This window comes from Rhagoletis zephyria, unplaced genomic scaffold (assembly GCF_001687245.7).
Source record: "Rhagoletis zephyria isolate East Lansing unplaced genomic scaffold, Rhagoletis_zephyria_1.1 Rzeph_scaffold_00610, whole genome shotgun sequence".
NCBI classification, from domain to species: domain Eukaryota; kingdom Metazoa; phylum Arthropoda; class Insecta; order Diptera; family Tephritidae; genus Rhagoletis; species Rhagoletis zephyria.
Window position 1 is genome coordinate 172,073 of NW_016157694.1, and position 18,019 is coordinate 190,091.

The window sequence follows — 18,019 nt, forward strand, 5'->3', positions numbered from 1 at the left end:
TACAAAAAATTAAGAATAATAGAGCAAAAATTTTCAAAATACTACCAGATACTTATGTATACATAAAATATAAATCATTAAATTGATATTTATAATTTGATTTTTTAAAGAAAATGCAATTAACTGCTACTAATAAACTGTGCTGCTCGTTTTGAAAAAAAAAAATGGAACGAGAATCGTTCATTACAAATTTTTAATGACAAAAACTTTGTACTTGATAAGCCCAGTAAAATTTTGAAATAATTATCGATTGAGATTCCTATTACTTATAAAATAAATACACACACATAGAATAAGTCCAAAATCATGTGTATGCATATAAACGTACTTCCTAAGAAGAAAATTTAAGGAAAATGGAAAGAATAATTATGCAGCTACTTGTTTGCTGCTTGCGATTTGACTTGTATACATTTAATACATGTTTACTCCTAGTCCCTAGACGCTCCTATCATTGTCAAAATGTACATGAAGATGTTTATAATATCCAAGTATAGGTTGAGTGCTGTGAAAATATATTTTTCTGGACTGATGGAATACTTATGGTCGCCGCCCATCATTAGTTGAGTGTCGTAAATAAGGTAAATAGAGAAGAGCAATGCACCGATGGAGGCATAAACCAAAGTTATTATTTTTCCTTTGATGAATATAGCTGCAATACCGAAAACGAGGAATACTACTATTGCAACCACTAATACACCACCGCACATGGTTTGCGTGGCAAATAGCGCTAAAGCAAGACAGGCCATGCATATCATTGTTACAAGCAAAACTACTAATGCAACCCAAAATAGAGCCGGGTTTCTATAGGTGAAATATTTGGTGGGTAGATGGAAAACGAATAGCGCCACAAAACCAAAAGTGACCACTAGTTGACCCATAAGTATCACGTAGACCTTGCGTATGAACCATTTGCGTATGCTTATATCATCGAAAGAAAAATTCTTTGATTGTCCTTCAGGATCATCGTAGGCGCCATAACCACTGCCACCGCCAGGTGGTACAACAAATCCTGGTTGTGGTGCGTAACCGCCTGGCGGGTAACTTTCCAAGAATCTTCAGTTGATGAAAATTTCACAATTTTTCACATTTGCATGCGCAGATGATGGTGAGCGGGACCCCCCATCCACCGTGGGTGGTCTCCTGATCCAGGCGACCATATACGGTCTGGTTGTTTCGGGAGCCTGCCAACCATAAACGTAGAGATTAAGAAGACAAAACCACACATACACACACACTCATCACACACATACCTTAAAATTAAAAAAAAAAAAAGTGCATTGAAATTCCAAACCACGTCTGTTTCAATTAACAATGTCCTTTTCTCCACAGCCTCAGATGAGCCGGTCGCGACGAAAGCGTTGGCGAATAAGCAGACCCGCGCAGTACAAAATCCGCGTTGCATATTATCGTTAGTCCTTAAGACTTTCCTCACGTGCGTGTGACGGTTGAGACGCGACTCCTTTTTTTTCATAGCTTGCTTACCGCAAGGGGGCCGGTATGTTTAGGTCCGCGACCTAAATATATTGCACCACCCTAATCCGCGTTTTGTCACTTGATGTAAGAGCACACAAACACATAAATAAGTTACGGCTATCTTTCCAGCCGCTAACAATAAGCCCCACTGTACGGTAACTTATTGGAGGGGAAACTTAACGAAAGTTACTGTGCGGTGGGCTACATCCCTTTTCGTTTGTTAGCACTCTGTCACTTCTTAGAAGACAGCAAGGAGATCACGTCAGCCATCACACCACGTTCGGTAAGCCAACTCTTGTGTGCCACACTATTCAACCTCATAGATATTTACAAATAAAACGATTTTTAATTTCNCGCCACCTGCGTAAATAGCACACAAAAGTCGATGCATCGAAAAAAATACATCGATATATATCGGAAGGTCCAAAACATCGGTTTTATTCGATGCATCATATAGCAAACATCGATGTTTTCGATGCATCGATATTTTTTCTGCATCCCTACTCTACGCCTAGAATAATGAAATTTATATTTACAGCGTGTTGACGAATAACTGTTACCCAGGTTTTTTGAGAAATAAAACGGTCCTTTATAGATTTTGCGAAAAGGGTATTTTACTGTTAATTTTCCACAGATTTTACTTTAGTTGTATTAATTAGTTTTTAAATTTTAATCCTTATTTACATTTGCCAGCAGTGTAAACTTTGAGAGAAAAGTTCATTTGGCACGCCAGTCTTTTTCAGGTGTATTTTTTCTGAGGCTTTGTATAGAAAAAGTAAAAAAAAAAGAAAAAAAACTGTATAAGGTTGGTCGAATGAATGACCTTCCTAGTCACCACTTCCGAGTCTATTCGATTTTTGAGTACGAGGTCTTAGGTTGGACAGAAGGGGAGTATAAGGGACTCAAAATGGAGAAAATCAGTCTATGGTTACAAAAGATATGGAATAAATTAACTGACGAAGACCTGAGTGCCAAATGAACTTTTCTCTCAAAGTTTACACTGCTGGCAAATGTAAATAAGGATTAAAATTTAAAGACTAATTAATACAACTAAAGTAAAATCTGAGGAAAATCAACAATAAAATACTTTTTTAGCAAAATCTTTAAAGGACTCTTTTATTTCTCAAAAAAAAAAACCTGGGTAACAGTTATTCTACGATTCTAGGATTCTAGGATTAAAATTTAAAAACTAATTTATACAACTAATGTAAAATCTGTTGAAAATCAACAATAAAATACTTTTTTCGCAAAATCTTTAAAGGACTCTTTTATTTCTCAAAAAAAACTGGGTAACAGTTATTCTACGCCACGCTGTAGTATGCTCTACATTCATATGTTTATGCTTATGGTAATTTTTTTTGTTTTGTTGCATGTAGTAACTAAAGCGTAACGTCTAAAACGTTTCACCGTGGAGTGACCCCTCAAAGTTTAAACCATATGACCTACAAGAATGCAAGTAGTAATATAAAAATTATATGTACATAGTATAACCTTTTAAAAAATAATAAGATATAAGAGCCCTAACCGCCAAAATAACGTAAGAGAAATTTTTTTCAAAATTTTCTTTTTGATGCAGAAATATTCCTCCTCCACGAGGAAACGTCCGACAAAGGTTTAAGCATAAAAAGATCCACCAAGCTACGTGGCTCTCTCCGGATCGAAAGACGAGAAACCAAATCGATCATGTTGTGATAGACGGAAGGCACGCTTCCAGTGTTTTAGACGTACGCACACTCTGAGGCCCAAACATCGACTCGGACCACTATCTTGTTGCAGCCAAGATACGCACCCGCCTCTGTGCAGCAAAAAATGTGCGCCCAAATATGCAAGGAAAGCTTAACGTCAAAAAGCTGCAATCACAACAGACACCCAGCGCTTTCGCTACTCGGCTCCCACACCTGCTCTCAGAGAGCACTCTTCAACAAACCGAACCACATTTCTCGCTCATTAAGTACCGCCGCCGAAGAAGTAGTCGGATTTCAGCGAGCCCGAAAGAACAACTGGAACGATGCCGCCTACAGGGCCACGCTGCGATTGAGCGCAACGCGCGCAATATGGGACGGGTATAGGGATCTGAAAAGGCAAGCGAGACATATTTACCGCAATAAGAAGAGAGAGGTCGAAATACGTGAGCGCGAAGAGCTTGAAATGCTGGCCGAAAATTTTACCAGAGAGTTAGGCGACTTACGGAAGATTTCAAGACCAGGGCGTACTCCTGTAAGACTAATAATGTCGACCTAGTAACTGATGTACAGAGCGTACCTAAATTATGGAGGGAACACTTTTCCACCCTACAAAATGGTAGCAGCACGGAAAGTTGTGGAGAAGAAGAACCCGAGCCCGCAGTCGATGATGACGGAGTCGACGTTCCACCGCCTGACTATGACGAGGTACGCATAGCAATAACGCGGCTGAAAAACAACAAAGCTACTGGAGCTGACGGCCCGCCAGCTGAGCTATTCAAGTACGGTGGCGAGGAGTTGATAAGACTATGTCCAAACAGGTCAATTAGCTGAGGCAATTAAGCTTTAAATTGCGGAATAGAGTTTGGTGTTCACACATATGTACATACATCAGCCGCGCAATTAGCGATACGAAATCAGCTGCTGGATTACCTACGGTGATGGAAAAGTTGATACAATCGTACCTTTATTTAGTTTGAAAGTGCATTCGGTACAAACACACAATTTTAGGTACATTTGGAACGTAGCCAAATAACTTATCTTGAAATCAGTTCTCAGTTTTATTGACTTTTTAATGCATTTTCTGGTCCAATGCCTTCCCTCCTTTGTGAAGGGGTAAACAAATGATACCAAAAGGAGGTCAAAGTAACGCAACTGTAGTTGCTTTCGCCAGATAGACGGAAAATATTTACTTTTAAACGTCAGATCGGAGAACTGGGAGGAAAGTGGTTCACCTTTCCTACAACATAGTTTTGTCTCGCGCTGTTCGAAGAGATTTTTTTCATAGCCAAAGTTTGTTTAATGTGAGTACAGAAGTTGATGTGGTATCGATGGGAATTGTTATCCTCCTATCTTCTTTATATAGAAATACATATTTACTTTTTAGGTACATCTATCTACTTTTAGATAAAGCTTTCCATGAATTAGGTACAATTTTATAATTAAATTTTCCATCCCTGTTGGAATATCAGCTGTAAAAGAGGGACAGAAACAAACAGCTGATTGCTCTTTGTTCAATAAACATACCTCCAAGTCAAAATTAAACATACCTAGCAGGGTTGCATAGAGAATCAAACACAAATTAATTGCCAATTAATAAGTTCTTAATTGCCAATTAGTCTAAGTTGCATTCATCAACTCTTGTGCAGAATATAGTCAGATGAAAGCATGCCCGGCGACTGGAATTTAAGTGTGTTCTGCCCAGTCCACAAGAAAGGTGACCCAACTACCGCAGGATCAGCACTCTAAGCATAGGTTACAAGGTCTTATCGAGCGTATTGTGTGAAAGACTGAAACCCACCGTCAATGAACTGATTGCGCCTTATCAGTGTGTCTTTAGACCTGGCAAATCCACCATAGACCAGGTATTCACAATACGCCAAATCTTGAAAATACCCGCGAGAAAAGGATCGACACTGACCACCTATTTGTCGACTTTAAAGCCGCTTTTGGCAGCACTAAAAGGAGTTGCCTATACGCCGCTATGTCTGAATTTGGCATTCCCTCAAAACTCATACGGCTATGTAAAATGACTTTGAGCAATACCACCAGCTCCGTCAGACCTCTTCGAGCCGTTCGCCACCAAACGGGGTTTCAGACAGGGCGACTCCCTTTCATGTGACTTCTTTAATCTGATGTTGGAGAAGATAATAAGAGCTGCAGAACTGAAGCGCTCAGGAACAATTTACTACAAGAGCGTGCAACTGCTGGCTTATGCCGATGCCATCGGCATCATCGGTAACAAACCCACGTCACTGGCACCCACGTCACTGTTGACAGTTACAATTTCGAGAAAGTAGAGAATTTCGTTTACTTGGGAACCAGCATTAACACCGATAATAATGTCAGCCAACGAGTGCTACTTTGGACTGAGTAGGCAATTCAGGAGTAAAGTCCTCTCTCGACGTACGAAAACCACGCTCTATAAGTCACTCATCATGCCCGTACTGGTATATGGCGCAGAAGCATGGACAATGACGACATCCGATGAGGCGGGTCTTGGAGTATTCGAGAGAAAGATTTTGCGGAAGACTTACGGGCAGTTACGCGTTGGCTACGGCGAGTACCGCAGACGAGGGAACGATGAGCTGTATGAGCTTTACAATGAGATGGACATAATGCAGCGAATTAAAGTACAGCGGCACCGCTGGCTTGGCAATGTCGTTCGAATGGACACCGACGCTCCAGCTCTGAAAGTATTGAGCTCGGAACCCGCTGGTGGTAGCAGAGGAAGAGGGAGGCCCCCACTACGATGGAAAGATCACGTGGAGAAGNCCATCGGCATCATCGGTAACAAACCCACGTCACTGGCACCCACGTCACTGTTGACAGTTACAATTTCGAGAAAGTAGAGAATTTCGTTTACTTGGGAACCAGCATTAACACCGATAATAATGTCAGCATTGAAATCCAACGTAGAATCACTCTTGCCAACAAGTGCTACTTTGGACTGAGTAGGCAATTCAGGAGTAAAGTCCTCTCTCGACGTACGAAAACCACGCTCTATAAGTCACTCATCATGCCCGTGCTGGTATATGGCGCAGAAGCATGGACAATGACGACATCCGATGAGGCGGGTCTTGGAGTATTCGAGAGAAAGATTTTGCGGAAGACTTACGGGCAGTTACGCGTTGGCTACGGCGAGTACCGCAGACGAGGGAACGATGAGCTGTATGAGCTTTACAATGAGATGGACATAATGCAGCGAATTAAAGTACAGCGGCACCGCTGGCTTGGCAATGTCGTTCGAATGGACACCGACGCTCCAGCTCTGAAAGTATTGAGCTCGGAACCCGCTGGTGGTAGCAGAGGAAGAGGGAGGCCCCCACTACGATGGAAAGATCACGTGGAGAAGGACTTGGCTTCACTTGGCGTTTCCAATTGGGGTCAGTTGGCACAGAAGAGAAACCACTGGCGTGCTTTGCTGAACTCGGCCAAAATCGCTTAGGCGGTTACAGCGCCAAAAAAGAAGAAGAAAAAGAACGGTTTTCGATTGAAGGACGGAATTATTTTAACAAAGTGTTCGAAATTCCGATCATACTAATTTTAATTGCAAAATCATTTATGTGCTTTAATTTTTTTGCAAATCTTTCTATTATCATCTCACTATCAATTTTAATATCTAAGTTTATGTGCCAAAATTATACCCCTCTTACGGTTGCCAGACGTACTGATTTTATCAGTACAGTACAGATTTTCACCTTATTATGTTTATTAAAGTATATTTCTTATTTACAACGTTTTTCGATTGAAGGATGGAGTTATTTTAACAAAGTGTTTAGAACTTCGATCCTACTAATTTTAATTGCAAAATCATTTCTGTGCTTTCATTTTTTTCGCGAATTTTTCTATTATCCTTTCAGTGTCAAATTTAATATCTTAGTTTGTTTGCCAAAATTCTACACCTGTTACGATTGCCAGACGTACTGATTTTATCACTACAGTACTGATTTTTCAACTCTTGTACTGATTTTATTAATTTCTTCGATCAGTACATTAATGTCCTGATTTTTCAAAATTTTTACTGTTTTGTACTGAATTTTAAATTCAAACAAAATAATTTAGGATTTTCTTGATGTTTTTACATAGCGTCGGAACTTCCTTAAACTGTACTGTAAAAAGTAAGAAGAAAATAATTTAATTATAGTTGTCATGTTTCAGATAATGTCCCAGTAGCGAAAATGGTCACCGGTGACATCGTCACTAATGAGGATTAAGTGACATCGTCGCACTTGTTGTGAATCCTAAACGACATATAGCTGACAATGGCACTGGTGACAATGTCATGCAGGTGTACTCCTATCAAAGACTTATAACAGACAATGTCTTGCAGCGGTCACTTATAAAAAGTCCATTGCAAGATACTGTCGCTTGAATGTCATTAATGATCACTGCATGACCTAGTCATGCAGATGACATCAACGATGAAATTACCATTTATATTAAAAAGTCATGAATGACTTCCATACAAACGGAGCCCAAAGTCATTTAAGACGTAACTTTTCTGTTCAAGACTCTTAAGTAACGAATGCATGACATTCGCTACGGGAGTTTGATATGCCCGAGAAATTAATACAAGAAAAAGATCATTCGCTTTATGGGCATATCGCCGGGTCGTTACGTACCAGTTGCGATAATATGATGGAGGCTAAATTATTTAAAGAGAAGGCTGACGTTTTTGTGTCGAGTGTTTAATAACAACAAATTTGATTACTCGAATGGCCTTTTCCTATAACTTACAACTCTTTTTTCATTTACTGGCATTGTAAAAGAGTTTTGCATACAAGACATAAAGTTAGATACTCTTTTTAGCGAGTCTTTCAAAGTTTTTGCGTAGTTGAAAAAATTAATTTAAGCCATGAGGAATGATAGGCGAAGTCCTTAAATAGTGGCTATTTTCCGCAGTTTAAAAAATATGTAATTATGTTTTTTTTTTCAATACCACACTCAAACGAAGTAACTGAGAGGATCTTAAGTATAAATTTAGCTTCCTGGCGCAAAGAAAAAAACCGGCTTCTAATTAAAATTTTTTAAACTGAACTTCATATTTAAAGTAAATTTAGTATAGTATAGAACTCTTTGACTATTTAAACACTGAAGATTGGAATGATCCATTATTGCTATTCGAAAATGTCATAAATATAAAAAAACTTATTCGATGATGTGTACACTCCTGTTAAAATGAATAACACTTTTATTTTTAATGAACTATAAAAACCACTAATCTTTTGCTTTAAAGTACTATCTGATACTGACCTTCATAATTTTGCTTTGAATAAAAATGTACTGAAAATTACTGATTTTTTAGCATGAAAAAGTCTAACGTACTGATTTCATGCATAAAAAATCTGGCAACCCTAAAACCAGTCAACCTGGTACTACACAGCCATGTTTAAAACCGGCCAAGGGTTGAAGAACATCCTTCTGAAGTTACTACGAGTAGCTTCAATCGTGGCCAAATCGAAGAAAAGTGCGCTCCCCAAATAAAAGTAAATCTAAAATCTAGAAAAGATACATATGTGTATTAATATTTATAAAATAATGTGATTTTTATTATGAATGTATGTTGTAAATGTCAATCATTTAATTAACGAATCGATTCGATGCGTATAACAAAGTCGTATGTGACTATAATTTAATTTATTTATCTCCTTTTGTGGTGGCGAGAATGTACATCGGGAATATTATGTATTTTTTTATGAAAGTATAGCTTACTATCTAAAAACTAAACATATAAATCAAAATTTCAAAATTTTTAGAACATTTATACAAATTCGACGAATTTAAACAAACGTTCATCAAAATTTCTATCTTTATAATCAGATTTTTAAGAATTGTTTGGAGTATGCAGTCCGTTGTGGCATATTGGTGCGTAGTGCGCGTTTCCACTCCACTGGCACTGGCCCGGCCATGGTCAAAGCAACTTCGCAAAAAAATATAGAAAAAGGTTTTTCGTGACTGTAGCTCCCTCCGCTTGGTGTGGCAACATCAAGGCGCACGCCAACAATCGGAGGAGAAGCTCGGCTAAACACTAATATATGTGTAAGCGCCAATCTAGTATTATTATTGTGCAGTTTTGTAGTAAGATTGAAGTAGATAGCACCTACCGTTGATTTTTGGATTTTATTCTATACAAAATATGTATGTAGGATAGGACTTATGTATATGGAAACCATCATTAAAGGGACAATCGACTAAGTGAGGCGGCAACCTTGCAACTTGACGAAACAATACCGAAGCGTCCATCAATAGGTTTAAGAAATAGAAAGTAAGAATGGAAGAAGCAGTCGAAGTAGATAAGTTAGCCGAACTACACGTCGTTGTAGCCTTAGCCGTTTAAGTGACATTGACTTAAATAAAACTGTTTTTAAAATTATATCTAAGTACAATCGAGTGCGTTTTAATTGTACTACAAATTGGGGACTCGTCCGAGATTTGAATTTGCGGAAAAACTAAAGCGTGTAGTAAAGGAAAAAATAAAGTTTGTGCGTGCGTGTGTGCGTATTATACATATTCGACGGTGGCCGGTGCTTCCATGGGTAGCAGGCAATCGCAATAAAGCGAGAATTATTCGAACATAAGCGAAAAGCCTAAGGGTCTGATTATGCATACTTCGCATAACTTCGCACAACCATTTGTACCAGAGCACTAAAAGTGTCACTTAAGAAAATGTGAAGTAAAATCTAAACTCAACAGATCGCTAAGTTTTTAAAAGTTCTGCTAATTTCTGGGTCATGGAATACATACAAAATACGTACAAAGTACATACGAAATTACAGTTTGAAGTTTATGCGAAGTTGTGCGAAGTTATGCGAAGTATGCATAATCAGACCATAAAGTTGAAGAAAGGCAAGTGTTAAGGCCGAAAAGTAGCCGGTGCTCCCATGGGTGGCAGGAAATCGCTTTAAGCCGATACGTTGGAAATCTTAATGGGCGCAAGCAAGTGCATAAGGTCAAAGTAGCCGGTGCTCCGTGGACAACACGCAGCCGCAGCAGTAAAGCGGCGGTTATTTCAAATTGATGAAATGTGCACACACGCGAGAGTGGGAAAAAAGACAAAACGAGCTAAATAGCAAAGAACAAGTAAGAAAATACATAAACGACGGCTATTTTAAATTGGAGTAGCTTGCACAAAGGTGAGAGTGAGAAAAAGAATACAACGAATTTAAATTACAAAATAAAATACATAAAGAAGCGACGGGTATTTAAAATCGGTAAAAGCACGCAAAGAAGAAAATAGAAATAAAGCGATAGTTATTTCAAGTAAGCGAAATAAACACGAAAATAGAGCGAAAACAAGCAATAGACGATTGCGATAGGAAAGCAGTGTGTGTGAAAAGTGCCGCACGCAGACGTAGTGAAAAAAAAGAAAGAACGGAGAAAGACAATTTGAGTATAAAGGGGGAAATCGCAACACGAAGAACGATACGAGCAAAGTAGAGAAAATTCAAATACACGAAAATCGAAACGACGAAAAGTGAAGAAATGCCGCACTTATAAAGCGGCAAAAGCGCAAATAAACACAACAAGACAAATAATAAATGCAATAGTAAAAAGCAGCAATAAGCAAAATCCGAGCAGCAGAATCAGCGAGGAGTAAATAACGAGCGAAGTGAAAGAGGCGAAGAAAAGCCGAGCAACAGAAGGCGACCAACAGAAGCAGTGTAGCAGAGGAACGTGAGCGTAAAATTTTTGTTTGTCTTTATTTGTAATGAAATTATATTTGCACTATTTTGCTATTTGGGTACAATAGTTGTATGTGTAGCTTTTTGTTTTACGCAAATGTATGTGTGTAGGCATTTCGAAACAAACGAAAACAAATTAAAGTATTTTTAAGTTTTGTACTTTCTAACCTACGTTTATAAATATTGACGATTGAAGAGAAATATTAATTCGTGTAATTTACATACAATTTGAGGACTAGTAAAATAAGAAGATTGTAAGATGGACGCTGACACAATCAGAACGATGACAGTAGATATGTTGAAAGAGAAATTGAGGGAACTGGGGTTGAGCGTAACAGGCAGGAAAAAAGACTTACAATTGCGTTTGTTACAGCATTGGGTTTTAGGTGACGAAGAGGAGGAAGCAGAAAGCGACAACGAATCGGCAAATTCATTGTACGCTGACACTGCAACAGCTAGTTCGAATGTGCAAAGGGTGTTATTTACGTTGCGCGATATCAAGGACAGCGTTTAATTTTTTTTCGGTGACGGTACTTACGATGTGCACCACTGGGTTGAGGAATATGACGATACAGCTGACACGGTCGGTTGGAATAATTTGCAAAGGTTTGTTTATGCTAAGCAGTTGCTCAAGGGAGCTGCAAAATTATTCGTGCGTGGGTTAGTGGGTGTAAGGGACTGGGGCAGTTTAAAGCAAGCCCTTACCAATGAATTTGGTAAAAAATTATGTGCGTCAGAGGTACATCGAGCGCTAAGAAACCGGCGCAAACAGCCAAAAGAGAGTTTGCAGGAATATTTGTATGCTCTGTTGGAAATGGGCAAGCAAATCGCATTGGACGAAAGGAGCGTTGTAGAGTATTTCGTGGAGGGTATACCGGACGTTAGGGCAAACAAAAGTGTTTTGTATCAGGCTAGAACTGTTAGTGAATTGAAGTAACAGATTCGTGTGTATGAGAAAGTTAAGGGTGCGCAGTTGTCGACAAGCAAAGGGAGTTCAGCACACGTACCTTCGAGTGATAAAGGACAAAGCGAAAGAAAGTGTAACAAAGTAACAAATCAGGAAAGTTTGCCAGTAAGGGTGGAATGATTTTCGTTGACGCGACTATCAATAACTTTACTTTTAATACATTAGTGGACGCAGGATGTATTGCGTGCATCATGAGATATGATACATTGTTTATGTTAGGCGATATAGACCTAACTGGTGAAAACCAAAAATTGGTTGGTATAGGCAAAGGCGAGTTTACCACATTAGGCAGCTTTACGGCCGATATGAAAGTAGATGGGTTAACATTGAGCGTAACGTTTCATGTGGTTAGGGAGCGTGATATTTCGTATGCAGCAATGATCGGAAATGATGTGCTTCAAGATGTGGAGTTAGTGTTTAGGAAAGGAAGCGTGGAGTTTAGAAAACCAGTGAAAGCTGCTGAGATGGCAGTGGAGCACGCGGTAGCTGAGATGGTTACTGCTGGTGCGTGTGGTGGTGCTGAAGGGGTTGTGTCAGTCCACAGTGAGAAAAGAGACTACGAGGATAGTCAGAATACGGTTTTCGGGGAGCAACAGAACGGTACTAGAGACATTTTGGAAGCAGGATCCGAAGTCACGGGAGGTAACAAGAGTTTACCTAAAGAATTTGAAATACTATGCTCAATGGAATCCGAAGAAAGCATAAAGTCAGGTAAGGATGATCTGTCGCATCTGAGCCAGTCCGATTACAAAGCCATTGGCAAGTTAATTAACGAATATTATCCAAAGAAGTCACGTAGTACGCCAATACAAATGAAATTGATTTTAACAGACGAAAAACGTTTCTGTTGTAACTTCCGCAAGATTAATGAGAAAATAGTTAGGGACAATTTTCCTATGACGTTAGTAGACGAAGCGTTGTACAAGCTGCAGGGCGCGAATATTTTCACCACACTGGACCTGAAGAATGGGTTTTACCACGTGCCAGTTGAACCTAAATCGCGTAAATATACATCATTTGTGACCCAAAACGGACAATACGAGTTTTGCCCCGTTTGGTATAACGAATTCTCCCGCGGTATTTTGCCGTTATATCCGAGCGACTTTTCAAGATTTGCTGGCTGAAGGAACAGTCATTGTATATATGGACGACATCGTCATTCCCGCCAAGGATGAGATGGAGGGCCGAGAGAAGTTAGAGAAAGTGTTAAAGCATGCGAGTAAAAGCGGTTTAGACATTAGGTGGGAGAAATGCCAGATTTTGAAAAAACAGATAAATTTTTTGGGGTATATTGTGGAGAGTGGGAGAATTCTTCCTTCGGAAGAGAAAACTAAGGCAGTGAAGAATTTTCCAATTCCCTTGAGCAAAAAAGAACTGCAACGATTCTTGGGCTTAACGTCATTTTTCAGGCGTTTCATTCAAAACTATGCGATGGTCGCTAAGCCGTTGTCGGATTTACTTCGGAAGGACGAGAAGTTTAAACTGGGTGAAGAGCAGTTACTAGCAATTGAAGAACTGAAGCGTGCGTTGGTAAACGCGCCCGCTTTAAAACTTGTTGATCCCATAGCAGAGACAGAATTGCATGCAGATGCGTCCAAGTTTGGCTATGGTGCCGTTTTGTTACAAAGAGACACGGAAGATCGTTTGCTACATCCTATAGAGTATATGAGTCGTAAAACATCAGCAGCCGAAGAGAAGTACAGTGCGTTTGAGCTTGAGGTTCTGGCAGTTATAAAAGCGTTGAAGAAGTGGCGCATTTACTTGAAGGACGTTAAATTAAAAAAAATCAGCGATTGCAACGCATTTGCAATGACGGTAAGAAAACAAGACGTACCGGACAGAATTATGAGGTGGGCAATGTACTTACAGGAGTACAATTATGTGGTCGAACATAGGTCGGGAACGCGCATGAGGCACGTAGATGCTCTCAGTCGCGTATACTGCTTATTGGTAGAGGACTCGCTAAAGTTTAAAATAAGAGAAGCGCAGTTACAGGATGACTGGATAAGAGCCGTGAGAGAGATCGTGGAGACCAGAGAATATGAGTATTTCTTTTTAATCAATGACTTGCTTTATAGCGATCCGGTAAAGGAGCTATTAGTTATACCTTCCAGTACGGAAGATGAGATTATAAGGTTGGCACATAATCAGGGACATTTTGCAGCCAAAAGAACACAGGAACTAGTAGAAAAGAGTTATTACATTCCAAGTTTAAGCAAAAAAGTACAAAGTATAGTAAATTCGTGTGTAGAGTGCATCATAATAGATGCAAAGCGGGGAAAAAAGAGGGTTTGTTGACGCCAATCGACAAAGCGTGTGAGCCACTAGGGACTTACCATATTGACCATGTCGGTCCATTAACTGAAACACGGAAGAAATATAATTATATTTTAGTAATAATAGATGGGTTTTCGAAATTCGTTTGGTTGTACCCAACGAAATCAATCGGGGTGGAGGAGGTTATAGACAAACTAGGAAAACAATCGGCAGTTTTTGGCAATCCGAAACGGTTTGTAACCGATAGAGGGGTTGCGTTTACATCAAATGTTTTTAAAGATTATTGCTCTAAAGAGAATATACAGCATTTGCTAATTGCAAATGATGTGCCTCGGGGCAACGGCCAAGTTGAGCGCGTCCACAGGACGGTTGTTCCAATGCTGTCTAAAAAGTGTCAGAGTAACCCGACTCAGTGGTATAATCACGTTGCGAAAGTACAGCAAGTTTTGAATAACACCGCACCTCGAAGTACGAAGATAACACCCTTCAAAATTCTGACGGGATTAGAGATGCGAATGACAGATTACCAAGATTTGCATACAATACTAAGGGAAACAGAATTAGAGGAGTTAAACACTGAACGTGACTCAGCAAGACAGAATGCGCGTGGTAACATTGAAAAGATACAGAAAGAGAACCGTAATACATTTAACAGAGGTCGGAAAGGAAGTACCAATTACGATGTTAATGACTTAGTTGCCATCAAATGAACCCAGTTTGGGGTGGGCATGAAATTGAGACCGAAGTATTTGGGACCGTACAGGATAGTCGCTAAACGAAACCATGACAGATACGAAGTTGAAAAGTTGGGAATCAGGAGGGACCAACAAATACTACGACAGTGGCTGAGAATATGAAAAGATGGACTTAAGTATTCGAGGTCGAATAATATGTCAGGACGGCCGATTGTAGGATAGGACTTATGTATATGGCAACCATCATTAAATGGACAATCGACTAAGTGAAGCGGCAACCTTGCAACTTGACGAAACAATACCGAAGCGTCCATCAATAAGAAATAGAAAGTAAGAATGGAAGAAGCAGTCGAGGTAGAGAAGTTTGCCGAACTACACGTCGTTGTAGCCTTAGCCGTTTAAGTGACATTGAATTAAATAAAACTGTTTTTAAAATTATATCTAAGAACAGTCGAGTGCGTTTTAATTGCACTACATGTATGTTCGAAAATTTTTTTGTATAGAAAAAATAAGCAACACCTTCAAAAAAAAAACTTTGCGAAAAATCAACCGCAAGTTCCAGCTACCCCCAAGGGTCAAGGAGTACCCAAAATTAACCAAAATTCATATAAAAATGTGACCGAATCAACATTGCAATGTCCTAGGGTAGAACAAAATTTCTTCAAAGGATTACTCGATGGAGTATCTATGTACCTCTCAGCAATACAGCCTAATCAACACCGTGTAGGGATAAGGATCGCTAACACTCGAGCAATAATCGGGTAACAATAAGCTGGTGTAGAGACATGAGTTGGGGCGCACGACTGCATTAGAGAGGAGCCTTTTATAAGTAGGTACTCCAATATGGCACAAATGGACCACATGGTCCAACAATTTTCGCAGGGTAGCCAATAAGCTTATACATGTTTGTGCGCTCGTTTATGGTTGATATTCCCTGATTCTCCCAAAACTGGAGAATAAATCAGAAGAAAAGTGCGGAATCAATAAAAAAGCACAATCTTTCTCCACTGGTGGTACCAATAGATCGCAAGACATCCTCTATATCAGAGCTTCTTAAAGTGTGGTCCGCGGAACCCAAAGGTTCCGTAGAAAAGTCAACGGTGTTCCGAGAAATTAATTTTGGTATGAATTAGCACGGTGGTCGGTTTGAGTTGCATACAGAAAGAAAAGTTCTATAAACAGCTTACGCAATTATCTATTTTCAAGTATACGTATGTACTCGCCTTTTGGGTTAGTGTTAAGAGCAGAGACCATAACGATTATAAGAAACAAAATTAAATATTGCTCCATAATTATTACTGAACAATGGAAAAGTTGTTTTTCTCTCGCGGGACGATTATTTCAAGACGAATATTATTTACGCCTTCTCATAATAATTATATGGGATTTTTATTTTTTTTCGTCTCTCGGGACGTTTATTTCAAGACGAATATTATTTACGTCTTCTTATAATAATTACATGGGCGTTTTATTTTTTTTCGCCTCTCGGGACGTTTATTTCAAGACGAATATTATTTACGCCTTCTCATAATAATTATATGGGATTTTTATTTTTTTTCGTCTCTCGGGACGTTTATTTCAAGACGAATATTATTTACGTCTTCTAATAATAATTATATGGGCTTTTTATTTTTTTTCGTCTCTCGGGACGTTTATTTCAAGACGTATATTATTTACGTCTTCTCATAATAATTATATGGACTTTTTTATTTTTTTCGTCTCTCGGGACGATTATTTCAAGACGAATATTATTTACGCCTTCTCATAATAATTATATGGGATTTATATTTTTTTTCGTCTCTCGGGACGATTATTTCAAGGCGAATATTATTTACGTCTTCTTATAATAATTATATGGGCATTTTATTTTTTTCCGTCTATCGGGACGTTTATTTCAAGACGAATATTATTTACGTCTTCTTATAATAATTATATGGGCATTTTATTTTTTTCCGTCTATCGGGACGTTTATTTCAAGACGAATATTATTTACGTCTTCTTATAATAATTATATCGCCTACTTATTTTTTTTCGTCTCTCGGGAAGATTATTTTAAGACGAATATTATTTACGTCTTCTCAAAATAATTATAACGGCTTTTTATTTTTTTTCGTCTCTCGGGACGTTTATTTCAAGACGAGTATGATTTACGTCTTCTCATAATAATAATATGGGACTTTTATTGAATTAAAACTTCTTTATCGAGTTCGGAGATTTAGGACCGTTAATTTATCTATTTTCAAGTAATTCTATGGAATTTTCTGTAGTTAAATGAAATAAATAAATAAACTATAGCTTAACACAGATACGTTAACGGCCCTTAAAGCGTTAAATATATTTATATGTGACGCGTAAAATTAAAAGGGACCTACGCTCAGAAAAAAGATTTCGAGAAAAACGACTTTGAAGTTTACCAAGTTGATTTTGATGCTTCTGAACGTTTTAATGGATTGAAGTTCGTTACTCGGGGGTTTTCGGGGTCGCTGATTACGAATCCGGTGTTAGTTTTCCAAAATTCAAAATGGCGGATCCAATATGGCGGATGACTTTTTTAAAAATTGATCGGAATCGCTTGAAACTCATTACCCGGGGGTTTTTGATGTCGCTGATTACGAATCCGAAGTTCGTTTTTTTAAATTCAAAATGGCGGATGCAATATGGCGGAAAAAAATTAAAACTTGTTCGGATTCATGTGAAACTCAAATATGTCGTTGACACCGAAAACGAGGTCAGTGATTACGAATCCGATGTTCGAAAACCCCCGAGTAACGAGTTTCAAGCGAATTTGATTAATTTCAGAATAGTTTGTCAGATTTGATTTTTTTGTTCTTTTTTTGTGTGAAGGTACCTAACTTTTAAGTGAAATTGTGAAAAAACGAATGCAGCTAGAAAGCTGCGGTTTATTGCATTGGAAAGAGTTTACTATAAGAGTCGATGAAAAAGTGAAAACCGATTTTTTCTGACCGTTGGTCCCTTTTAACTTTACGTGTCACATATATATATATATACATACATATATATATTAAAGGCTTTCCTTTTACGTGGTTTTGGTTCTTGAAAAGGGTTGCCAGATGTTAGAAAATCAAATGCAAATAATCGAGTTCGGAGATGTTTACGTAAAATATTTAACCCACCGTCACCACATCTGCACCGAGAATTGACGAGATTGGTATGTAGAAGTGCAATACGGTTTTATTTTTCAAAAAAGGTTTGCCACATAATAGAAATTAAATTCAAAAT

At 38.6% G+C, this 18,019-nt stretch overlaps 1 protein-coding gene across 1 annotated transcript; it reads right to left on the bottom strand.

Moving 5' to 3' along the window:
• Nucleotides 1-428: 428 nt before the first annotated feature.
• On the bottom strand, nucleotides 429-1,157 carry LOC108360693 (protein lifeguard 1-like). Its single transcript, XM_017613083.1, has 2 exons — nucleotides 1,117-1,157; nucleotides 429-1,053 (listed from the first exon to the last, which is right to left on the bottom strand). The coding sequence occupies exons 1-2, from the start codon at nucleotides 1,155-1,157 to the stop codon at nucleotides 429-431; spliced, it is 666 nt and encodes a 221-aa protein (XP_017468572.1).
• Nucleotides 1,158-18,019: the final 16,862 nt, after the last annotated feature.

Coding starts and splice junctions, on each gene's coding strand:
- LOC108360693 (XM_017613083.1), bottom strand. CDS start 1,157: ATGGTCGCCTGGATCAGGAGACCACCCACGGTGGATGGGGG. Junction 1,054..1,116: donor CCACCCACGGTGGATGGGGG/GTCCCGCTCACC, acceptor CATCAACTGAAG/ATTCTTGGAAAGTTACCCGC.